The sequence below is a fragment of the Myotis yumanensis genome, unplaced genomic scaffold (genome assembly GCF_028538775.1).
Source record: "Myotis yumanensis isolate MYYU_CA2020_CCGP unplaced genomic scaffold, mMyoYum1.0.hap1 SCAF_13, whole genome shotgun sequence".
In the NCBI taxonomy this organism is placed as follows: domain Eukaryota; kingdom Metazoa; phylum Chordata; class Mammalia; order Chiroptera; family Vespertilionidae; genus Myotis; species Myotis yumanensis.
Genome location: NW_027223764.1, coordinates 56,943,321 through 56,967,336, shown reverse-complemented (window position 1 = coordinate 56,967,336; position 24,016 = coordinate 56,943,321). Strand labels below are relative to the sequence as shown.

The 24,016-nt window shown below is 50.6% G+C and overlaps 1 protein-coding gene across 6 annotated transcripts in view; it reads right to left on the bottom strand.

Annotated features, from left to right (window-relative positions):
- ARHGAP22 (Rho GTPase activating protein 22) overlaps positions 1-24,016 on the bottom strand; it is a 159,083-nt gene that overhangs the window by 80,294 nt on the left and 54,773 nt on the right. For all 6 annotated transcript variants that reach the window (XM_070433185.1, XM_070433187.1, XM_070433188.1 and 3 more), the window contains exons 2-3: positions 19,636-19,835; positions 5,787-5,874 (exon numbers count right to left, since the gene is read on the bottom strand). In XM_070433185.1, the coding sequence (XP_070289286.1) occupies positions 5,787-5,874; positions 19,636-19,835 (288 nt within the window). The remainder of the gene's footprint in view (positions 1-5,786; positions 5,875-19,635; positions 19,836-24,016) is intronic.

The following is a 24,016-nucleotide window of genomic DNA, read 5'->3' as shown; positions in this document are numbered from 1 at the left end:
ACCCCTGGTCTATGGGAAAAGAGGTCCGTGCCCCTGACTGCTGCATTCAGGTGCTGCATGTTTTAAACATTCTTGCAGCGCTGTAGAAAATCACTGTAGAGAAAGGAACCCCAGTGCACTGCTGGTGGGAATGCAGATTGGTGCAGCCATTATGGAATACAGTATGGAATTTCCTCAAAAAATGAAAAATGGAACTGCCATTTGACCCAGTGATCCCACTTCTAGGAATATATTCTACGAAGCCTGAAACACTAATCAGAAAGAATGTGTTCATCGCATCACAATTTACAATAGCTAAGATCTGGAAACTGCCCAAGTGCCCATCAGTAGATGAGTGGATAAAAAGCTGTGGTACATGTACACCATGGAATACTATGCAGCAGTAAAGAAGGATCTCTTACCCTTTGAGACAGCATGGAGGGACCTGGAAGGTATTACGCTGAGTGAAATAAGTCAATGTGAGGAAGACAAGTATCACATGATCTCACTCACATGTGGAATCTAATGAACAAAATACACTGGTGAACAAAATAGAACCAGACATTGACGCATAGAACAGACTGTGGAATCTCAGAGGGAAGGGGGTGGTGGCAAGTGGGAAGAGATCAACCAAAGAATTTAGATGCATATATGCATGGTCCATGGACAGACAATAGTGGGGTGGAGGCCTGGGGAGGGGATGGGAGCGGGTTGGAGGGGCTAATGGAGGGAAAGGGGACATCTGTAATACTTTCAATAATAAAGATAAAAAATTTAAAAAAATTGTACTTTATTTTTTTCACATTCTTTTTTTTTTTAAATTTATTTTTACTGTTGGAAGTATTATAGATGTCCCCTTTGTTTGTTTGCTTGTTTTTCCCCACTGACCCCCTCCACCTGGCACCTGCCCATCCCAGGCCTTCACCACTCTGTTGTCTGTGTCCATGGGCTATGCATATAAGTTAATAAAGATAAATTTATGAAGAGATTCCCCAGGTTAAGGGTTCAGTCCTAGAAGACTGTTCTGCACCCCCCCCCCCCCCCCCCCCCGCCAGCCAATCATAAGTCCAGGTTGTCACCTGTGCTTCTGACCAACTTGCTGTTGACCACAGCTTCCAAGGACCCCCTCAGATTGATCCATTTGCTAGAGTGGCTCACAGAACTCGGGGAATATTTCACCCTCTAGACTATGGGTTATTATACGAGGATATACCTCAGAACAGCCAGGTGGGAGAGGGCGTAGGCTAAGGCGTGTGGGAAGGGCCGCAGACTACCCGACTCTCTGAGCTGGCCACTCTCCCCAGGACTTTCCCACCCAGGAGCTCCCGCAGCTTTCCTCCGGATGTTTATGGGGCTTTGTGAGGCGAGGGACTGGAAGTTCCAACCCTCTCACCACAAGGTTGGTTCCTCTGGCAACCAGCCCCATCCTCAGGTGCTTCCAAAGGTCACCTCATTCACAGGACAAAGGACACCTGATCACTCTATCAGGTAGGAATGCCCAGGCTTTCAGGAGCTCCATCAGGAACCAGGATGGAGACCAAATACATATTTCTTCTTGTAAATCACAAAAGCACAGCAGGCAGCTGACTGCCCAGGCCAGAGATGAGGCCCAGGTGGGAATGTGACTCAGGTCCTGGAATCCCAGCTGTTGCCAGGGGCCTGCCCCAGAGCCAGCCGCAGGGTGTGGGTGGAGCGGGGGGCGGGGGGGGGGGCGGGGGGGGCGGGGTCTGTGGGCACCTTGCCAGAGTCAGAGGTAAGGCCTGGCAGGAATGGTAGGGCCTCAGGGCCGGCAGGAGGCAGGCCTGGCCTGGAATTGGTAGGTCTCTCCACTAGATGGCACTCACAACCTAACTTTCCCTCACATTTTTATTCTACCTGATGAAAAATTGCAATATTTTTATACTGTTGAAGAGCACAAATAGGACTATGACTTAAAATTCGTCTAGTTGATTTACGTGTTATCATACTTGGGTTTCTGTCACATTTTCAAGAGTTGTTAAGCTTCCCCGCCCTGGGTATCGGGTGCAAACGTGCCCCACTGACCTCCCCCAGCCAGATGAGTCCAGGGGAGGTGATGGAGTCTTCCTCCCTTAGGGCTTCCCCAACGCTGACTGTACCCTCCCTCACTGCCCACACCAGGCCACTTTCCCTGGGCAGCCTCCAGCTGCTGCGCCCCCTCCCCGCCAGGCCTTCAGGCCTGTGCAAAGGGGAAGAGGACGGCAGTCCTGGAGCCTGTCAGAGCCTGGTGCCTAACTGCTGTGCTGGATACAAAGGGAGCTCTCCTTCCTACAACCGCATCCCTGCCTCCCAGGCCCAGGTGGCTGAGACGCTAACACCCGGGCCAGGTGCCTGTGTTGGCGGGCCGCTCACAGGCGTGGCTTTGGAAGCCAGACAGCCTGGGTCCAAGCCCTGAACCTACCACCACCTGGCTGTGTCCTTTCGGACCTCCAGTGCCCTTTTCCATGAAGTGCCACTGCCTGATGGGTGTTCTGAGCACTGCGGGAGGCAAAACGAAGGCCCGCAGAGCGGTCCCGTCCTAGTTACTGGGACCTGTGACCGTTACCTTATGGTGGGTCCCCCAACCCCCCACCAGTCAGGAAATCCTTGTAAATAGCTCTGACCAGCTGAGGAGCGGGCACCGTGGAGACTTTCCCTGTCTGGTCCCTGGGCACATGCTCAGTGCCTTTCTGAACTTATGGCGGGGCTCTGTTGACTTCCACCTTTTCCTTCTCCGGGCTCAGGGCCCCTCGCCCAGCCCCTCCCTCCCTGTGCCCAGCGCCCCCACCCTGAGATGGCAGGTGTTAGCTTTGATCAAATAATTGATACCCCTCCCCTGGGAACTGACCTTTAGGCGCTCAGACCACATTCCAAGACCATTGCTAAGACCATTATCTTCCCCCCTCCCACCTTCCCAGGATCCAGACCCGCCCAGAGAATTCTCCGCCCAGAAAAAGCCGGCCTAGAGTCCTTTAAAACCTCTGACTCCCTGTCCCTGGGTGCTGGTGCCCATCTGGTATCCAGACGACCTGATAAATTTATAATCCTTCACCACACTGGCCTCATGCATTCCTCCTTCGGCAACCCTAACAGCAGGGCCCTGCCCACGTCACTGTCCTTTCTTCTCTGTCTTCTCTGCAGAAGCCTTCACTCATGGTCTACAGTCAACTGAGCCTCGTCCCCCACCTACCTGGGATCACTCTGCCGCCACCTCCCTGGCACTGGCAGCGGGTGAAATGCCTAATGGAACCGGGCTGCGGGACCTCCATGCAGGGCCGCAGCAGGAGGCTCTCCCTGCCCTTCAGCTCCAGCTGGTGCCTCCTGGGGTCCCAGGAAGGACAGAGCAGAGGCCAGCGCTGCCTGCCCGGCTCACATTCTCTCCTGGGCTCCCAGCGGGCGGCTTGCTGCCGGCTGGCCTGAGACTAGGCTGATCCACACTGTGCTGGTCACCTTGTCCGGTGGTTGGGTGCCCAGGCTGCTCTGAGACCCCAGGGAGGCCTGGCAAGTCAGTTCATAGCCACCACTTCCCAGAGGAACGCCTCCCATGGACACACTGGTGGATGGGACTCCAGACGTCAGGCACACTGTTCCCACCCACGTGGGCGGCCTCCTCAAGCCCTGCCGCTCTCCCCGAAGGCCTTCTCTGTCCCTAGGGAGCTGGTCCTGCAGAGCGGCCAGATGTGCCAGCATCAGCCCCCCAGGGAGCAGCTCGCAGGCATGGCTGCTGTACACCCTGCCTCCTCACTCCCTGGGCGAGCGGGACATCTCTGAGGCCTGCTCCCCACCGTCTCCACAGCGCGGCTGGAACTGAGGCCCGGTGCCCTGCTCCCCACCGTCTCCATAGTGCCCGCCGGAACTGAGGCCCGGTGCCCTGCTCCCCACCGTCTCCATAGTGCCCGCCGGAACTGAGGCCCGGTGCCCTGCTCCCCACCGTCTCCATAGTGCCCGCCAGAACTGAGGCCCGGTGCCCATCTCCCCACTGTCTCCACAGCGCGGCTGGAACTGAGGCCCGGTGCCCAGCTCCCCACCGTCTCCACAGCGCCGCTGGAACTGAGGCCCGGTGCCCAGCAGCAGCCCGCTCGCAGCACACCCTGACTGCTCCCTTCTCCAAGCTCTGCGGGTGGTGCTGTTAGGGGCAGAAATAGAATATGGGACCACCTATAATTGTAAGAAATATTGACCATGCTGTTAACCGGGATTGTTTTGTTCTGATTAAAGAAGGCACTTTCTAACCTGCTGGGAGTTGCAGGTGGGACCTGGGAGCTCACCTGGAAATGCAGCCCATCCTCCCCATCCGGGAGCTGCCTAGTATCAGGGAAAGACTAACAACCTTGTTGCAGAAACCAGAGGGGCCAGCCCTTTGCAAACCCTCAGTCCCTTGCAACCCCCCAGCCGCATTGCCTGTAAACTGTAACCGTTATACCCATTTTTCATACCCATTCTGATTCCTTTTGCCTACTTCCCCATGTGATCTTTGTCCTTGTATCCACATGAGCAGCTGGCTTATAGAGGGATGGAGAGCAGATATTTGTGGATGACCTGCTGCTCTCCCATGCTGGTGGCAGGATTGTAATTAACGTTCATATGTGACCCAACCCTGTCTGATGAGCTGGCTCAAGTATGACAGTAGTCCGGACCCTTTGGCTGTCCGGCTTCAGTGCCTCCTATAAAGGGCTCAGAAGTGGGTCAGGCTCTGCTTCCCAGGCCAGAAGGGGTGTCAGGCAGAACGCCACACGCCCACCTGCACCGCCCGTCCCTCTGAGCAAATGCACTCAGGCACCTACGGGCTCAGTAACAGTCACATTTCAAATCAGGGGGCTTAAAGAATGGTTTTGTGACTCTACTATGATAGCAATTCTTTGGTTAATTATTCCTTCACAATGATGGGGAACATAAGACATTTTTGGGGGGCTAGCAATCTGAATCTATGCCAGTAACCTGCCTTCCAAGAACACTCTTACTAGCTGATAATTAACTCCATTTGTGAAAGGATGTAGGAGACTAGCAGCCTGACTCTGTACCTAGTTAATTAGTATCCCTAACGCACATTCCTGTTAGCCTATAGTCTGGTCACTGCCCCTTCCTTAATTATCTGGTCTTGCAAGACCTGTTTACCTAAGTACTACCATTTTACAGAGGCCATAAACCATGAACCATATACAACCCCTGGAGGGGGTTATCAGCGCTGGCCCCAGGCCAGGCCTTTAGGTGTGGTCTCATGGCTCCCATCCCAATACACGGGGCTTTTTGCAAAGCCCGAGAAAGGTCCGGAAGTCTGATCCATATTTGGGGGACAAAGAAACCAAAGGGTATAAAGAGGAAGCTTCCTCCATATTGGCTTGCTCAGGATTTGGAAACAGGCTCCCCTGAGTCACGGTACTAGCACATCTGGAAATAAATGGGTTTTCCTGTGTCTCCGAGTACTCCTGTGTGTATTTTCCGGCCGCCTGGTAAATTCTGTAACAACCGTAACACACGCAGTTCTGTTTGGAACTCATGCTGCAGCTTTGCTAATGCTCTGAACTGCTGCTGCCACCTGTTTGTAGATCACCCGGACTTGGGGTTTGGACCTTCACCCTAGGATGCCCCAGTTGATTGGTTTCTTCCCTTGTGTTTACTGTGAATTTAAAAATCTATCAAAAGCTAATTACCCACATGATTGGATTTTCTAATTTCCCCCAAATTCACCATATCCTCTAGATTTGACCCAAATTTACGAGTTGTGAAAGTGATGGAGTTTCATGAAGGAGCTCCACCTTCCCAGGCTCAAGGCACAGCAACACCCCCATGGAGCCCCAGGGCCCGCCTACCTGGGCTGATCTCAAAGAGGTGCTTCCCCACATCCTCAGGGCCAGGAAGACGCTGGGCCACCTGCGTTCCTTGCAGAGAAATAAGTCCCTAGAGAGACAAACACAGACACAGGGGCATGAGCGGACTGGGAAGGACTTGTGTGCCAGGTCTTCGGGGGAGGGAGGGTGGGGTCCTGCGGGTAGGCCTGGGTGCCAGGCAGAGTGCAGGGCTCTTCCAAGCAGGGGTCAGGCTCCCCAGAGGCCCTGCACGGTCCCCAGTGGGGTGGGCGGCACATAGGGGCTCCGCCCACAGGCACTGCCAGCACTGCCCACAGCTGTTACTCCCCTGGTGAGGGAGGGAAACCCATGTCTGGAGGTGCGGGGATGGGGGGAGGTGCAGGCTCCCCTCAAGCAGAGGGCTCCCTATTCCAATGTCCTTTTTCTGGTTGAAGAGGGTCAGGGAGAGAAAGGTTGGCACACTGAACTGGGCGATGTCAGGTAAAGGAGCAGCAGGTCAGTGCAACTCTAGCCTGCCCCTCCTGGCCAGGGGTGACCATTTCACTGTGTAATGGACGTCAGCTGTGACACACAGGGACCCAGCACACCGGTGCCAAGTGCCTGGTATACCTGTGTGTGTACATTACTGGGGTCAGTAAGTAGCTGAGCCAGGATTTGAACCCAGTTAGGCTATAGGGATGGAGTTGAAAATGGGTTTGCCATGGAGAGAACCAAAAATGTGTAGTCAAAGCCACACGCAGTCTGAGTTGGGCAAATGTGAGCATGAATGAAAGGAGAAAGCCCTCACAGAGATCAGTCACTAACAGAGAGGAGGGGAAAGGAGGCCCAGCCCACTCTCTAAGCCTGAAATCTGGTAGCAAGGCTGAAAGGTGCCCAGAAAGAGCAGGGCGTCGGAATGGGTAGGCTGGGTTCGAGGCCCAACCTTGCACTTCCTGGCTGTGCAACCTGAAGCAGACCATGTAGCTTCTCTGAACCTCAGTTTCCACAGCTCTGCCGTGGAACAGTAACTCCACTCCTCAGGGATGTTGAGACTCCAGATTCCTGCTCAGGAGTCCTGCTCCGATGAGGCACAGCCTGTCATAACCACCTGGACTCCCCCTGTCCCCACCCACCAGGCCAGGCCTCCTCTGCCCCTTCTCTATGTGAGTGACCCATCTCTGTTGAGGCCTTTCTTCATTTTGTTCATGCTCAGAATTTCCCAACTCAGACTTTGTGTGGCTTTTAAACATTTTTTTTATTAAAATGTTTTATTTATTTATTGAATTTATTAGGGTGACATTGGTTAATAAAATTATATAAATTTCAGGTGTACATTCTATAAGACGTCGTTGTATATTGTATTATCTTTTCACCACCCCATGTGTGGCTTTGACTACACATTTTTTTGGCTCTCTCCACTCCCACCACCTATGCCTGGGTTCAAGTCCTGGCTCAGCTATTTGCCGGTTGTATGATCCCAAGCAAATGGCGGAACTTCTCTGAGCAACCTCCCAATTTCCTTCTTTGTGAAATAGGAATAAAATAGTACTTTGTGGGCTCTTATGGGCATTAAATGAATTAGTGCCTGGGAAGTCCTGGGAGCAGTGCCTGGCACACTGTAAAAGCTGTGTGTTTGCTAACCAACCCCAGCCATTATTTTGTGTCAGGCTAGGCAGGGAACAGCTTCCTGGTGTCTGCACTTTCCCAGGAGGATGGCGTGGCCACCTGCTTTATCCTCGTGGCCTCTAGCCCCCCTCCCGCTACACACGCTCACAGAGCACTCCTCTCCGCACCCCCAACCTTCCCAGGCAATTCCTGACTTTGACCGGGTGACTGAAGCCTCCAGGCCGCTGCCACGTGGCTGCCGGAACCTTGCACCCCAAGGACACAGGACATTCCTGTTCTCATTTAAGCAACATAAAGGCGAATGACATGAATACCAGTGGTTGCTTGCTTTAGAGAAAGTCAGCAATAAGCCAGAGAGCCAGCTAGTAACTCTTGCATCTGAGTTAACAGTTACTTTCTTTCTAGGGAACATGGGCTACTGGGGATAGACCAGAACCGTGGCCCAGGACAGAACCATGCTCACTAGAGGGTGTGGGCGAGATCCATCCCTGGCTAATGGGATAGGTCTCCCGTGTTTGTGTTTTGGTGTCTCTGTATAATCCTGGGCACGATGCTTTTTTCCCTGTGTGTCTCAATATCTGTCATCCATAAAAGGGGAGTGACAATATTGATATTGACGACACTTTGTACTACAGTTAAATGAGAAAGCAGCCAGAGCTACTGTTTATGGAACTTGGACTATATTCCTGGCTCTTTGTCTAAATTCTTGGTTTAGAATTAAATTCTAAATTTAATCTTCCTATAGGTCCCATGGGGGTAGGTACTGAGGAGACAGAGGGAAGCTAGATAGACAGGGATTAGGACCATAGGGGTGGCGGGGGGCGGGGGGAAGTGAATAAATCTGGGAACCCAAGTATGTGAAGTTACTAAGGCATCCCAACTGGGTGTGGACAGAAGGGCACATGCAAGAGGCAAACTTAAAAATACATGGATTGTTGCTAAGACAAGCAGCTTACAGAATAACCAATCACAAGGCAATAAGATGTATAAACCAATCCCAAGGATGTTGCTAAGGCAGAATTCTTCAAAAGACCAACCAGAAGCTAGCAAGACATGCATCTGCTCCTAGATTTAAAAAGGCATGCTTCCTCTCTTCCCTGCATGCTAGATGCTTGGGTTGATGGCAGGGGACATGCTCCCTGCGCCACATGGCCGTGTGGGACTCAGCACATGGACTAAAGGACTTTAACACCCACTGTCACATGGAGCAAAGCTCTGGACCCTGGCCTGCTCCGGCACCTTCTCCAGGACTGGCTTCTCCCAATAAGCTTCAATCCCACTTCATTCTTCCATTTCGAGAAACAATGAACTCGGACTCAAACACCCCACATTTTGGTGTCAGTACTACTATCCCATGTGCCTGGATGAGCAGAAGAATGTGGATGTGGGAGAAGCAGCCTCGTGTCTCCCTGCCAGGAGGTGAGCTGGGGTGTGCACCAGCTGTGTGTGATGCTCCTCACACTCCTGACAGCTTTGTGTGCAAGAAGCTGCATGGAGAGCCAGGCTCACCTCTCTCTCAGGAACCCGCTGTGGCCCCCACCACTGCAAGGGGACCTCAGAACTAGCTCTCAGAGCCACCCAGATCCCTCCTGCCTCTCATGGGTCAAGGGCATGGCTTTGGTCCCAGCCTTCTGCTGGGGTACAGGATCTATAAATATTTTAAAAGCATAGATTTCGATGCAGGGTATGTTCATCTGAAATGAGCCTTACTGGACTGCAATCAAGAGCTGGCGGGGCTGTGTGCCTCCTAGGGGCTCAGGGAGATATGGTTCCCTGCCTTTTCCAACTTCTGCAGACTTCCTGCATTCTTTGGCTCCTGGCCCCATCCTCCATCTTCAACGCCAGCAGTGTTGCATTTGAAATTTCTCTCTGACTCTGACTTCTGCCTCTCTTTTCCACTATTTAGCACCTTGTGATCACACTGGGCCCACCTGGGTAATCCAGAATATTTCTTTATGATAAGTTCAGCTGATTAAGCACCTTCTCATCTACAACCTTCATCCCTTCTTGAATAGCAGCGTTCACAGGTCCCCAGGACATGGGCGTCTGTGGGGACCATTATTCTGCCTATCACAGTATAACTGGAACAATTTGGGCATGTGAATCTACTTCCTCCAGTGTATATTTTATGAAACAAGTACAAACCAAGTATTTTCGATGAAAATTTTTTCCCTTTATTGATTAAGGTATTACAAATGTGTCCTTATCCCCCTATTGTCCACCCCCCATTCCCCCAGTCCTGCCCTCACCCTCACCCACTGTTTTCTGCGTCCATCGCTTAGGCTTATATGCATGCATACAAGTCCTTTGGTTGATCTCTTCCCCTTACCCCCACCCTCCCCTACCTTCCCTCTGAGGTTTGAGCATCTGATCGATGCTTCTCTGTCTCTAGATTTGTTTTGATGAAAATTTAATGTCCAAATTGAGATATGCTGTAGTGGATTCCAAAGACTAAATATTTTTAAAGATGTATCTCAATAATTTTATATTGCTTCCATATTGAAACGGCAATATTTGTATATGTTGGGTTAAGTAAAATGTATTATTAAAATAAAAGACAGAAAACCCAATAGAAAAATGGATTAAAAAGTATGAATAAGAAATAAACAGAAGAAATCAAATGGTCAATAAGCCTGTCATAGGCTTCTTGATTTAAAAGGGCCGCTAATATATAACACTGGCAGAGGAAGCAGAGATGGGCATTCTCAGAAGCTTTCGATGGGATGGCAGTTGCAAGCTTCCATCCACCCTCCTGGGTGGCACTTTCCCATCTGCACAACAGAAGTGAATTGCATCTGCCCTTGGGAGCTCTCTGCGAGGCTCAAAGGAAACCGTGCCGTGTATTCAACAAGTATCTACTGAGCTTCTCCTACATGTCAGGCCTGAGGACACAGAGGCAAACAGACAGATGAAACCCTGACCCGGTGACCTCACATTCTACAGAGGAAGGCAGTCCAGTGAGCTCCTTGCCAACCATCAGGCACTTTACAAAAACAATGAAATATTTTCCCCTGAGGATCTAACACAAGACTGAGTCCCTGTTCATTCATTCATTCATTCATTCATGTAGCATCACATATGTGTCAGGCCCTGCCAGGAAGTGGGAGAAGAGAAATGATAAGACAGACGGGGGCCCACCTGAATGAAGCTTATTGTTTAGAATGGAGAACAGACATTAAGTGTTAGAAAATAATAGTGGCAATATCTACAGAAGCAATAATAATTTATAATTAATGATGACTTTTTGGCTGGTTTGAGTGACAGTTTACAACTTAGTATTTGCTAAGTCAGTTCCAGCTGAGTGGAATGGATGAGGTCTAGATGTCAAAGGGCATCTGAGGGGCGGGGTGGACCCTGACCCCTGGCAGCATTCAACTCTGCCCCAGATAGTGCCGCCAGGGGGCCGTGGCGGGCAGTCTCACACAGCCCACAGCTGCCTCTGCGGTGGGCGTGAAGCAGCAGAGCCAGGGGCTGCTTGCTGGCAGTCCCACCACTTATTTCAGACTCCAGCGCTATGGTAGCCGACCCATTACCCTAGGCCTGATTCCAGCCCCCAGTTCCCTCCTCCGAATAGTAGAGATGTCCAGGCAGCCTCCTCAGGGCCAGGACCCACGGAGCACTCAGGACAGCACGTGTGGTAAACGCAGCCCCAGGGAAGGGCCTGGCCGCTCGCGCACATTCTGCGTGACCTTCGGCTCCAGGGTCAGACGGTCTCTCCTGTGTGTGATTGTCCAGTATTAATGTTCCCTCCTAGAGGTGCATCTGCTTCCCCATCCATCTTGTCTTTCCTCCTCCCAATCCCAAGCTTTTAGTCTAAATTAAATCAAACTTTAAATCAATCTCCCTTCCCACGGCTGCGCTGACCATCACTATTCTCCCGGAAAAATCAGAACAGAGCCCCGCCCGCTCTCCTGGTGCCTCTAACCACCCCTGCTGCCCTCGCCACGGGTGCGGATGGAAGACTCGGCTCCTGCAGGTCGCAGCTGTCACCTCCCAGGCTTTTCTCTCCTGCTGCTCCCGAGGCTCCCGCTCTGCCTCCAGCAGGCGCTGGTGTCCTGAATGGTCTTCCTTCCTCCAGCCTGGCCCTCTCCACGCCGCCCCTGCTGCCAGGGCATGACTCCCATCTTGGCGCCATCAGTTCCCAGCACCTGGGCGCCCTGCCCGCGAAGGTGGCTGTGCTCTGAGGCTCCTGCCCCAGCCCCTGGCTCGTACCTGAAGAACTCTCTAGGGCTGTGTACCTGTTGCATTCCCTTTTTTGGTTTTAGGTTTTCTTTTCTTATTTAAATTAAAACTATTTTAAAATATGGACTTCAGTGAATATAGTCTTGGTGTGAGAATAAAATAATACAGACACAGCTCAGGTTTGACCTCCTCACTCTCCTTGGCTGCCCCTCAGCCCTACCTAAGGCTTTGGTTTGTCGTAGGAGTACTCTGGAAATTCAAAAAATGAATGGTTTCCTTTTATTTTACTTTTGTAGTTTAAGTTATATCCCAAACGCAGGCTGAGGACTGAAAAGGCTGCCGGAGGCCTGCTCTAGGCAGCAGCTCCTCCCCCACCACTTTCAGCTTTTAGGTGCTGTTTTCCTCCTTTTCTTATGCTTATTTCTAAACTAGAGGCCTGCACAAATTCGTGCATGGGTGGGGTTTCTCGACCTGGCTGGTGATGAGGGTCGATTGAGGGAGGGGCTACTGGCCGGGGGGAGGGGCCACAGGAGGTTGGCTGGCCATCAGGGGGAGGGACCATGGGAGGTTGGCCTGCCTGCTGTGGGAGTGCACTGATCACCAGGGGGCAGCTCCTGCATTGAGCGTCTGCCTCCTGGTGGTCAGTGTGCATCATAGCAGGTCGGCTGGTCGTTCAGTTGCTTAGGCTTTTATATATATAGATAATATACTTGCATTACTGTATCTTGATTTAAAATTTCAGGCATTATCTATGGAACTCCCAGAAGGGAAGGTTGAGAATCTGTTTTGTTTACCCCTGCCCTGCCGGTGCCCCAACCCCTGCCCTGACTTCCTGAACCTCTGGTAGTTGGTGACAATGGTCCCTCCTCTGCCATCCCAGCGGGAGCTTAACCTATGGAAGCAAATTGCCCAGGCTTCCTCTCTTCCCTCTGTCTGGGACTCCCTCTGTTCACACATTGGGTTCTCCTCCTTTCCTCTCTTACTTTCTGTCTGGGAGGTTGTATGAAGCTTTTCACCCAACCCCTTGAGTTTTCGTGTCTGATTAGGTATCTGTTAGGTCTGATCAAAGAATTGACTCGACATTCCCTCCCTGGGAACAGACCTTTAGGACACTTCACAATGAACATTCCACTTGCTTAGACCACATCCCATTTGCTAAGACCATTCTCTCTCCCCTCCGAGTTTCCCAGAATCCAGACCTGCTCAGAGGTCTCCACCCAGAAAAAGCCCAGCCAGAGTCCTTTCAAAACCTGACTCCCCATCTTTGGGGGCTGGTGCCACTTTGGGGCTCAGCCCATCTGGTATCCAGATGACCTATAAATTCATAATTCTTCACCCCTTTTGGCCTCGTGCGTTCCTCCTTCGGTGGCCCTAACAGTCTCATTTCTGAGGGCTGGGAGCTGCTTGTTTTCTGAGTGTCCATTTTCATAGTCTCTCCGTGGAGATGTCTAAGTTGGCTTTCTCGCCTACATAGTTTCCATTGCCTCCAACTTGCTTTCTCTCCCTCCTGCGTTTGTGTCGTCCTTCTCTGAGATTCATTTCTTAAATGTCTAGTGACCTGGAGCTGCTCCAGGGAGGAGCTCTCCAGCCGCTGAGTGCACGCTGCTGCCCAGAGGCGGGCACACGCAGGCCTGGCTGTTCCACTGGGGACCCTGCTGCCCGTGTAGTTTGTTTTTCCTTGGCCTGTTAGATTCTCTAGTGAAAATTCTTCATTTCCTTCCTGAGGGTTGTTCCAGATGCTGGGGCCTGGAGCAAACAGGGATGGAGCCAGAGAGCAACCCCAGGGTCAAACCTGGGGGTGTCGGCGGTCACAGCTTTGTATTAGGTTGTTTAGGACATCTGGGATTAAATTGCTTTTTTTAAAAAATTATCTTTATTGTAGAAACTATTACAGATGTCCCTGCCTTTTTTCCCCATTGACCCTCTCCACCCTGCACTCACCCCTCCCAAGCCTTCACCACACTATTGTCTGTGTCCATGGGCTATGCATATATGCATATGCAATTCCCTCCTTAATCCTTCTCCACCTGACCTCCATCCCCGCCTTCCCTCTGAGATTCATCCGTCTGTTCCATGTTTCTATGTCTCTGACTCTATTTTGTTTGTCAGTTTATTTTGTTCATTAGATTCCACATGTGAGTGCGATCATGTGATACTTGTCTTTCTCTGACTGGCTTATTTCACTCAGCATAATACTCTCCAGGTCCCTCCATGCTGTCTCAAAGGGTAAGAGATCCTTCTTCTTTATATCTGCATAATATTCCATGGGGTAAACGTACCACAGCTTTTTTATCAACTCATCTACTGATGGACACTTGGGCTGTTTCCAGATCTTAGCTATTGTAAATTGTGCTGCTATGAACATAGGGGTGCATATATCCTTTCTGATTGGTGTTTCTGGTTTCTTAGGATATATTCCTAGAAGTGGGATCATTGGGTCAAATGGCAGTTCCATATTTAATTTCTTGAGGAAACTCCACACTGTTTTCCGTAGTGGAGTGGTAACAGTGTGGTTTCCTCAAATTGTTTTTAAACTGACCTCCAACCAGTTCTGTTTGTAGGTCCTCCTTTGCCCTCATTTCCAGAGATGCCTGGTCCTGCCATGGCCGAGTCTTTGCTGGGAGTGCTGTTCGCAGAGCAGGCAGGTGGGTGCTCTCAGTGCTGGATGGGAACTTCTGTGGGGTCTGCGGATCAGTGACCTCTGCGCACCTGTTCCCAGCTCCCCGCTGCTCAGCGTTGCCCTCTGTCCCTCCCACCAGGGGTGCTGCCAGTCAAGCATGTACTCTTCCCTGGAGGTTCAGGGTTTAAGCCTGTCATTCTCCACCAGAAGTTTGAATTTAAGTTTTGATTTTCTTATAAATGAAGGAAGCTCTGACGGTGTGTGTTCTGCTTCACCTGAATAGATTTCTCCCTCTCTTTGGCACACACACCCTCACTCACTGCCATTTTGTTCTTAATTTCTAAGCCTTTCTTTCTTTTGCACTATTGCCCTATTGTCAGTGAATGTGTCTCCATGATTTTATTTTATTTTTTTAAAAAATTTTGAAAAAGATGGAGAACTTTGGCTATTGTTTTTCTTTGTTTGTAAATCCTTTAAAGCTATGTATTAAGAGCATACAAGTTCACAGCTGCTCTATTTTCTTGGTACGTTGTTACTTAGCTTATTTTGAAATATTTCTCAAGGTTCCCTTTTGTTCTTATCACTTTGAACTCTATTTTTATTTGATTTTGATGCTGCTAAATCTACTTTATTTTTGCTCTAATTTCTGGCTTATCTTTTCCCCATTGTTTTGTTTTTAAACCTTTTTGTTTATTGCTCTCTCCTTTTTAAAAAAAAAATTATTGATTTTTAGAGAGAAAGGAAGGGAGAGAAGGAAGGAAGGTGTGAGAGAGAGCGCTCCACTTGTTGTTCAACTTATTTATGTATCCACTAGAGGCCCAGTGCATGACATGTGTGCACTTGGGGGGGGAGGGAGAGGGTCCCTCCGCCCAGCCTGCACCCTCTTGCAGCCTGGGAGCCCTCACGGCTAGCAGGCCTAAGCTGTCAGTCGGACATCCTTAGCACTGCTGCAGAGGTGGGAGAGGCTCCCGACACCTCCGCTGTGCTTGCCAGTCATGAGCCCGGCTCAGGGCTTCTGGCTGAGCAGCACTCCGCACTGACCACCAGGGGGCAGCTCCAGCATTGAGCATCTGCCCCCTGGTGGTTAGTGCACATCATAGCGACCAGTCATTCCACCGTTCGGTAGATTTGCATATTAGCCTTTTATTATATAGGATTGGTTGATTCTTGCATGTGCCCTGACTGGGGATTGAACCTGCAACCTTGGTGTATCGGGACAACACTGTAACCAACTGAGCTACCTACCAGCCAGGCCTTGCTCTCTCCTTTTTAAAGCCAATTTTCCACTTTCAATCTTTTAAGAAACAGATGACCCTGACCTAGTCACATTTATTATGAAAACTGAAAAGTTTGTACCTAGTCCTTGCTATCTGATTTACTTATTTCATGTTCTATTTACCTTTCTCTCTTTCTATTTTCCTTTCCTCTATTTCTGCCCATTGTTGAACTGGTCAAATGTAATTTGTTACACTTTTTCCATCTTATGTTTTGGAAGTTATACTTCCCATTTCTATTCTATTCCGTTTCTATTCGAAGCTGAGAAAGCCACATGCAGAGAGCTAGGGTACCTGGACGCACCTGTGAGTCCGCATCAGTGGAAGCGGACCCGGCCGATGAACCAGACTCTGGCCAGCGTTTTCATGGCCAGGAGACATTCCAAGCAGAAGCTAAAACCATTGAGATGAAAAAGTCTGGAATCTCTGTGATCGACGCTGAGTCTGTCTGTGGAAACTGCCAGGGACACGTACTGGGAAGAGCTGGAGGCATAGGGCTCTGCTTTAAAGCACCTTTGCCACATCCTCCCTCTGAGCATGTGCGAGCCCCGTCCTCTCCTCCCATCTATGCACCCTGTGCCCACTGACCCTCCGGGGAGAGGAGGAGGGAAAAGGCACAGGCTGAGAGAGCAGGAGTGTGCACCGAGAGTGATCCTCATCGAGTGGCATGTGCTCTGGGCAGTGTCCAGCGTATTCGGGCAATTATGTATGCCCAACAGATGACAGCCGTCTGCCGGAGGGCTCACTGCCTGGGCTCTCTGTCCCTGTAAACAGTGAACAGGACACACTGTTCCAGGAACCAGATATGGAGAATTAGCCCATTACGTGTAACTCATGCAATTACATGGAAATCTGTGGGCTACTTTGCCAGCAGGCAGGCGAGTGTGAGGTCCTACTGTCTGAGCTAAATGAGTCATGTCTGCCGGGAGAGAGCTGCTCAGAGCTGCACGAGGGTGCAGGCAGCCAGTGGCCGGTCCTGTGCAGGCTGGGTGGGCTCAGTGCGCCCAGCACCACGGGCAGTTCTCAGGCGATGGCACCGTGAGCTGGCTGGGAGAGGGGCAGAGAGGAGGGTCACAGGCAGGGCTCTGAGGGGCAGGGAACCCCGACGTTGGTTACAGTCATCAGAGTGATATGTCACCGTAGGCCAGCCACGAAAGCCAAGACGCCGCTGAGGGCCCAGGCTGACCTTCAACACGGAGAGCCAAGGTCAGAGGAAAACGGTGGTGGGCGAGCCAGAGGTGTGGTGCCCACGCCGGGGAGCAGGCCCAGGGCAGGGCCAGGGGAAGGGAGCAAAGCCAAGCAAGGGAGGGGCACAGGGAGTGGGAGAGCACCCAGACTTGAGGACCCTGGGTGCCAGGATTAGTGCTTGGAGATGCTATGTGGGTCCAGAACAAGTCGCCCCAACATGTGCCTCTGTGTACACAATTGTTTAGAGCTGACGGCCATGTTAGCCCCAGGCTCAGGAGAAGCTTCTGCCCCCCTCACCTGCCTGCAAGAACTGAATTAGGGCCTTGCCCGTAAGAGATGCTCAGCAATAACCTTTGACCCACCTCCATGGCAGGCCAGCTTTTATTTAGGAAGCATCTGCTCTTCTCAGCATCCTGCATGGGCCCCGGAAAGCCCCGAGGTGGTTCCCTCACCCCCAGCTCAGGGTGTCCATGTGCCGCAGGCCTCCTTTCTGTCTCAGAACCTCTCATGTGCGTGGGGCTCCTGTCCATATGTATGCACTGTTATTTTTTCTTGCTAATCTGTCTCACGTCTACTGATTATTAGACCAGCCAGAAGAACCTGAGGGTAGAGGGAAGGTTGTCCCTCGCCCACACATATCCTTAATAATAAAAGCATAATATGCAAATCGACCAAACAACCGAATAGCAGAATGACCATCCGGATGACCTTCTGGACGACCATGCTATGACACGCATGGCGCCAGGCAAGCCAGGGCTTGTGCAATTCGATTGGTCGGGGGGGCCTGCCGTCACCCCACAATTGCCCCACAGAGGGAGGCCCAGGCTACCCTGTCAGTGGTGCTGTGGTGGGTGGGCAGGGCCTCCTTCTGCAGGGTGATTGATCTGGGGGCCCTGTGATCGATCGCCCCGCAGAGGGAGGCCCAGGCCAGCCAAGTGATCACACCCCATGCCTGTCGCCTGCAGAGGGAGGCGACCTGTGGCAGGGGACCAGGGATAGCTCCACACAGATGGCAAGCAGTGGCAGTGGCGGGGGAGGGCCAGCTGCCGGTAGCTGTGAGAAGGAAAGCCCCGATAGGCCCTGATTGCTGGCCAGGCCTAGGGACCCTACCCGAGGGGTCCCGGATTGCAAGAGGGTACGGGCTGGGCTGAGGGACACCCCCTCCGTGCATGAATTTTGTGCACCATGCCTCTAGTGTTTACAGTATAGTCCTTAGTGATCTCTGTGACACTGGTAATGATGTCTCCACTTTAGCAATAATAAAACCAAAGTAAAAAGAAATTAAGTGATTTGTCCCAAGTCATACAAATTCAGATCTCTCTGACTCTTTTTAAAAAAATATATATTTTTATTGATTTCAGAGAGGAAGAGAGAGAGAGAGATAGAAACATCAATGATGAGAGAGTCATTGACTGGCTGCCTCCTGCACATCCCCTACTGGGGATTGAGTTCGCATGTGCCCTTGACAGGAATCAAACCTGGGACCCTTCAGTCTGCAGGCCAAAGCTCTATCCACTGAGCCAAACCAGCCAGGCCTCTCTGACTGTAAAGTCCTATTCGTTCTATCAGCCTCTCTGGGACTTGTTTTCATTCCCTACAGAACAAAGAGGCTACACAGGACCAGGGTTCCCTAAACTTAGTTCAGATCTGCCTTCCTGATTTTTGTCATACCCACCTCTTATCTCTACTATAATTTTTTGTAAAAAACTTAAGCTGTCTCACTTTTTATTGTGACAAAGCACACATGACATAATTTACCATTTTAACCATGTTAAGTGTATAGTTCAGCGCATTAACTATATTCACATTGATGTGCAACACATTTTAATTTTCAGTTGGATATATTAAAAAAGACAGGCATGCTGTCACTCTCATGAATGGAAACCAGCATTCCTTTCCATAAACAGAAGCTAACCATTAGAATACACAGTGAAGACAGCAAAGATTAACAAAGATTAATGAGCAGCTAGTCACTGCACCCGAGGCTCTGAGACAGGCCTGCTCCCCCACCCCCATCTTTTCAAGGGAGAACCTCAAGGGTTGGGGACTTGTTAAAGGCCTGCTAGCCCAGGTCACACTTCCCCGCTGGTGTACTTGGAGAGGCAAAGAGGGTGAAGGAGGCTGCACCCAGGTGCCTCCTCCCACCTGCCCATCACTGAGCACCCCCTGCCTCCCAGACCCACCCACACAGTGCGAGCTGCTGAGGCCTGCAGGCTCCCGCCACCAAGGCTCTGACTCCCAGCTCCATATAGGATCTCCCTTTCCTTTCCAGCCTGGAGCCCTGACTAGGGGCATCCTTTGGGACGAGTCCCTTACATTCCCTTCCCCACTCACCCCAGAGAAATCAGGGTCTCCCCAGATGTCCATTCTCTCTCTGAGTCCCATAATGAGGACTAGATGGCGAGCCCAGGAGGCCTGGCGGCCTCGGATGGCAGCCCTTCACTGTGACCTGCATGTGATCCAACAACTGGGCTGCCCAGCGGGGGAGCGAAGAGTTGCTCTGAGGAGTGAATGAGTGCCCCTGGGAAAGGCACTGCTAGTCCGGGTGAGTCTTAGGGTTCTGGCGGAAAACACAAGCGCCACTGCCTGGCAGGGGCATGAACAGGTGGAGGGCAGGTTGGGGTGGGTGCCCTTTCCCTGGACATCACAAGTGGTAAAATGTGGGCGCCTGTGTCTCCTTGGAAACAAAGTCAAGAAGAGCAGACAGGACTTGCTCCTGCAGCTGTGCACGCTGCTGTCAGCAAGGGCAGGACACTGAAGCTGGGGGTCTCGGTGATACGGCCGTGGCGCCCGGAGCGCGGGGCTGGGGATGAACACCCGGGAGTCCTGCTGGAGTGTCACTCTGAGCGAAAGTGGGGGCTTGGGGGCTGGCGGGGTGCAGGTCCCAACAGGAGGGTCGCTGCCTCGCCCTCTCCTGGGCGTGGTCAACCCTCCCAGGAGCCCCACCGCGGTCTGTGCCCGACATGGAGCATGCGCCGCTCACCTGGGGCTTGGCCTCGTCTTTGTCCTTGTAGTAGAAAAGCTGGTCCCCGCGCAGCACGAACCAGCGCTGCTGCCAGTTCTTCATGATGCTCCTCTGCTTCTTCAGCCAGCCCGCCTTCAGCACAGGGCCGCACCCGCGCGGGCCGGGGGGCTGCCCGGGGCTCCGGCTCTGCTCCCCCACCACCAGGCTTTTGGAGCGGGCTGCAAGCCAAGAGCACACCAAGTGAGTGAGCAGGATGCAAGCCTGTTTCAGTCCTTGCCCCACCCTGGCACCCCAGCTGCCCTGTGGCCGGGACATGGGAGCTTAGGGCCCCAGGGCGTGACCACACTTGGCGTCAGAGGGACACGGGCTGGAGCGCCTCAGCAGCAACATCCCAAGGTTACCTCCCTGAGGCAGGTGCACAGCTTGCCTGCCCGGTTAGTTTCTGCTACATCTCTGGGGTCCTACGTTCTCTATTTCCCCAGGTTTCTTCATCCATCCATACACCTGTCCCATGCATCTGTCCATGCGCCCACACACCCACCCATGGGTCCACATATCCATCCTTCCATTTGTTCAATGGTTCATTCATTTACTCACTCAGCAACTATTTATTGAGTACCTACTGTATGCCACTCACTGTTCCAGGTGCTGGAGTTAAGCAGTGAAATAAGAGGCATGAGATTTCTGGTCAAGATGGTGAAATGGGTAGATGTATACTTGCCTTCTCCCACAACCATGTCAAAGTCACAACTGAATTATGCAACACCTACCATTGTGAGCCACCTGAAGACCAGCCAAACCAAGGATATAAAAAATCCGCAGCCCTGGCTGGTGAGGCTCAGTTGGTTGGAGCGCTGTCCTGTACACCAAAAGGTGGCGGGCTCAGTTCCTGGTCAGGGCACACACCCAGGTCCAATCACCGGCTGCGCCCGTGTGGGAGGCAACCGATTAATCGATGTTTCACTCTCACATCAATGTTTCTCTCTCTCTCAAAAAAAAAAAATTGATAAAAGCATGTCCTTGGGAGAGGATTAAAAATATAATAAAAAAGAAGAAGCCACATGGAGGCGGTGAGGAGGGGCAGAGACGGAGACATGGAAAGGCAGGTCCCATACTACAGTGCGGTGATTAAAAATTGGGAGGGATCTCATCTGCAGAATTCACCCCTGAGGAACGAGAGGTCCCAGTCTCACACCAGGCCCCCAGACCAGGCCTCCGGTGCCAGGAACAGGAGTCCCCATAATATCTGGCTATAAAAACCAGCAGGGATTGCATCCAACTGAGGTGGAGGGCTGTTGGAGACCCAGGCGCTGCAGGTCTTAAAGGGACCTCACAGACTCACTCACTCACAAACTCACTTTCTCTGAGCTCCAGCGTGTGGGCAGCAGTTTGAAAGCACCAGGGACACACAGGAGGACAGTAAATTGACTAGCTTCAGGTTGAGGGCTGGAGGGGTGGGGGTTTTGTTGAGCTCTCCCCCGACACCCAGCCAGCAGGTACAGGTGGGCGCCCTGGAGATTCCCTGAGCCTTGGCCTCACCCAAACGACCTGCTCTTCTAAGCCTCTTCCAGTGGCTTTTCCTCACAAACAGCTTGCCTCAGCTTGCGCTGTGGACTTCCCTGAAATTTCTCAAAGGCCCACAAAACCCAAACAAGCAGCAGCTGGCCCTGGTGTGCTCTATGACTCTTGCTAAGTGACTCCAAGCCCAGCCCAAGTGGCAGGTGCTCTCAACTTGCATTGTAGCTCCCATTAGGTCATCCCATGCAGGGCATAAGCAGCATCCAGGCGTGGCTTGGAACACTGCCTCAGTTGAATGGCCACAAATCCAGCACAAGTGGGAGCTGGCCTCAGTTCTCAGCATGGTGCCCAGCAAAGGGACCAGCACAGCACTAGTGGCAACCAGACTCTGTTCACAGAATAGCCTCTTCCAAGAGCCTCCAAGACCAGCACAAATGGGAACCAACCACAGATTTCTCTGTAGCTCCCACCAGATGGCCCCAAGCTGGGGACAAATGGTGGCTAATCTTGACCTGCATGGGAGCTCCTTATAAGAGGCTCCAGAACCAGCACATCTAGTGGCCAGCTTCAGACCACACCAGAGCACCACCCAACCAGCTCCACAAAGAGGGGCAGACTCAGATGGCACTAGAACCCACTAAAGCAACTCCTGCTCTGCGGGGCCAGCCCTCTGCACAACTCTGCTACTGTAGTCATGGCCAGTCCTCAGAGTTAGCCTGACGGTCTCTCCTGCCTACTGTCATGCCGACAGTAATCAAGACTCAGCTACAACAAGGGACACTCCTGAAGCACCCAGCTCTGGTGACCAGAAAGACTGTACCACTGGACCCCACAGGACACCTACTACCCAAGGCCATTCTGCCAAGATCAGAGACAGAGCATATCTACCTAATACATGGAAAAAAACACAGGGAGTCTGCCAAAATGAAGGGACAAAGAAACATGTTTCAAATGGAAACAAACAAACAAACAAACCAGGACAAAACTCCAGGAAAGGAACTAAATAGAATGAAGATAAGAAATCTGCCCTGACTGGTTTGGCTCAGTGGATAGAGCGTTGGACTGCGGACTGAAGGGTTCCAGGTTCGATTCCAGTCAGGGGATCTACCTTGGTTGCGGGTGCATCCTCAGTGGGAAGTGTGCGGGAGGCAGTTGATCGATGTTTCTCTCTCATCGATGTTTCTAACTCTCTATCTCTCTCCCTTCCTCTCTGTAAAAAAATCAATAAAAATATATTAAAAAAAATAAAAAGAAATCTACCAGATGCAGAGTTCAAAACACTGGTTACAAGAAAGCTCAATGAACTTAGGGGAAGAGTAGATGAACTGTGAGAACTTCAGCTAAAAAGAGATAAGAGAGATAAAAGTAGAGATAGAAAACATAAAAAAGAGCCAGTCGGAAATAAAGAATACAATAACTGAAATGAATAATATATTAGAGGGAATTAATATCAGATTAGATGAAGCAGAGGATCAAATGAACAATCTGGAAGACAAGGTAGCAGAAAACACCCAATCAGAACAGAAAAAAAAAGAATTAAAAAAAAATGAGGATCATTTAAAGGGCCACTGGAAAAACACCAATATTTGCCCCATAATGGTACCAGAAAGAGAAGGGAGACAGAAAGAGCAAAGGATTGAAAACCTATTTGAGAAAATAATTATCAGAAACTTCCTAACCTGGGGAAGGAAATACATGTACAAGTCCAGAAAGTGCTGAGAGTCCAAAAAAAATGAACCCAAAGAGGATCACACCAAGATATATCATAATTACAATGCCAAAGGCTAAAGACAAAGAGAATATTTATTTCTTAAATATTCACCTGAGGATATGTTTTTAAATTTTTTTAAAAATTGACTTTAGAGAGAGGAAAGGAGACAGAGAGAGAGAGAGAGAGAGAGAGAGAAACATTGATGTGAGAGAGAAACATCTATCAGTTGCCTCCTATATGTATGAAGCACATGGTAAGCCCAAAAGAAAACTCTATAAGAGATATAGAAGAAATAAAGAGAAAGGAACCCAAACACCACACTATAGAAAGTCATCAACATATAAGACAGCAGGAGAATAAGAAAGAAACAGAGAACTACAAAAACAAACAGACACTATTAATAAAATGGCAATAACTACATACCTATCAATAATTAGTTTAAATAGACTAAAGGCTCCAATAAAAAAATAGGGTGGATGAATGGTTTAAAAAAAGACCCATACATATGCTGCCTATAAGATACTCACTTTAGATCAAAAGACACACACACACTGAAAGTAAAGGGATAGAAAAAGATATTTCATGCAAATGAAAACAGAAAAGAATGCCAAGGTAGCCATACTTATATCAGATAAAATAGACTTTAAAACAAGGGCTGTAAGAAGAGACAAAGAAGGACATTTCACCCAGCTGTCATGGCTCAGTGGTTGAGTGTAGACCTATGAACCAGGAGATCATGGTTCAGTTCTCAGTCAGGGCACATGCCTGGGTTGCAGGCTCGATTCCCAGTGGGGGGTGTGCAGGAGGCAGTCAGTCAATGATTCTCCCTCACCATTGATGTTTCTGGCTCTCTCTCCCTCTCCTTTCCTCTCTGAGGATTTATTATATATATGATAAATCCAACAAGAGGTTAAACTGTCATAAATGTCTAGCACCCAACATAGGAGCGCCTAAATATAAAAAGCAAATCTTGATGGACATAAATAAGAGAGCAACAGTAACACAGTCATACTAGAGGACTTTAACAACCCAAGAAATCAATGGACAGATCATCCAGAGAGAAAATCAACAAGTAAGCAGTGGCCTTAAATGATAATTAGAACAGATGGTCTTATAATTGATATTTTCAGGACTTTATACACAAAGGCAGTAGGATATACATTTTTTTAA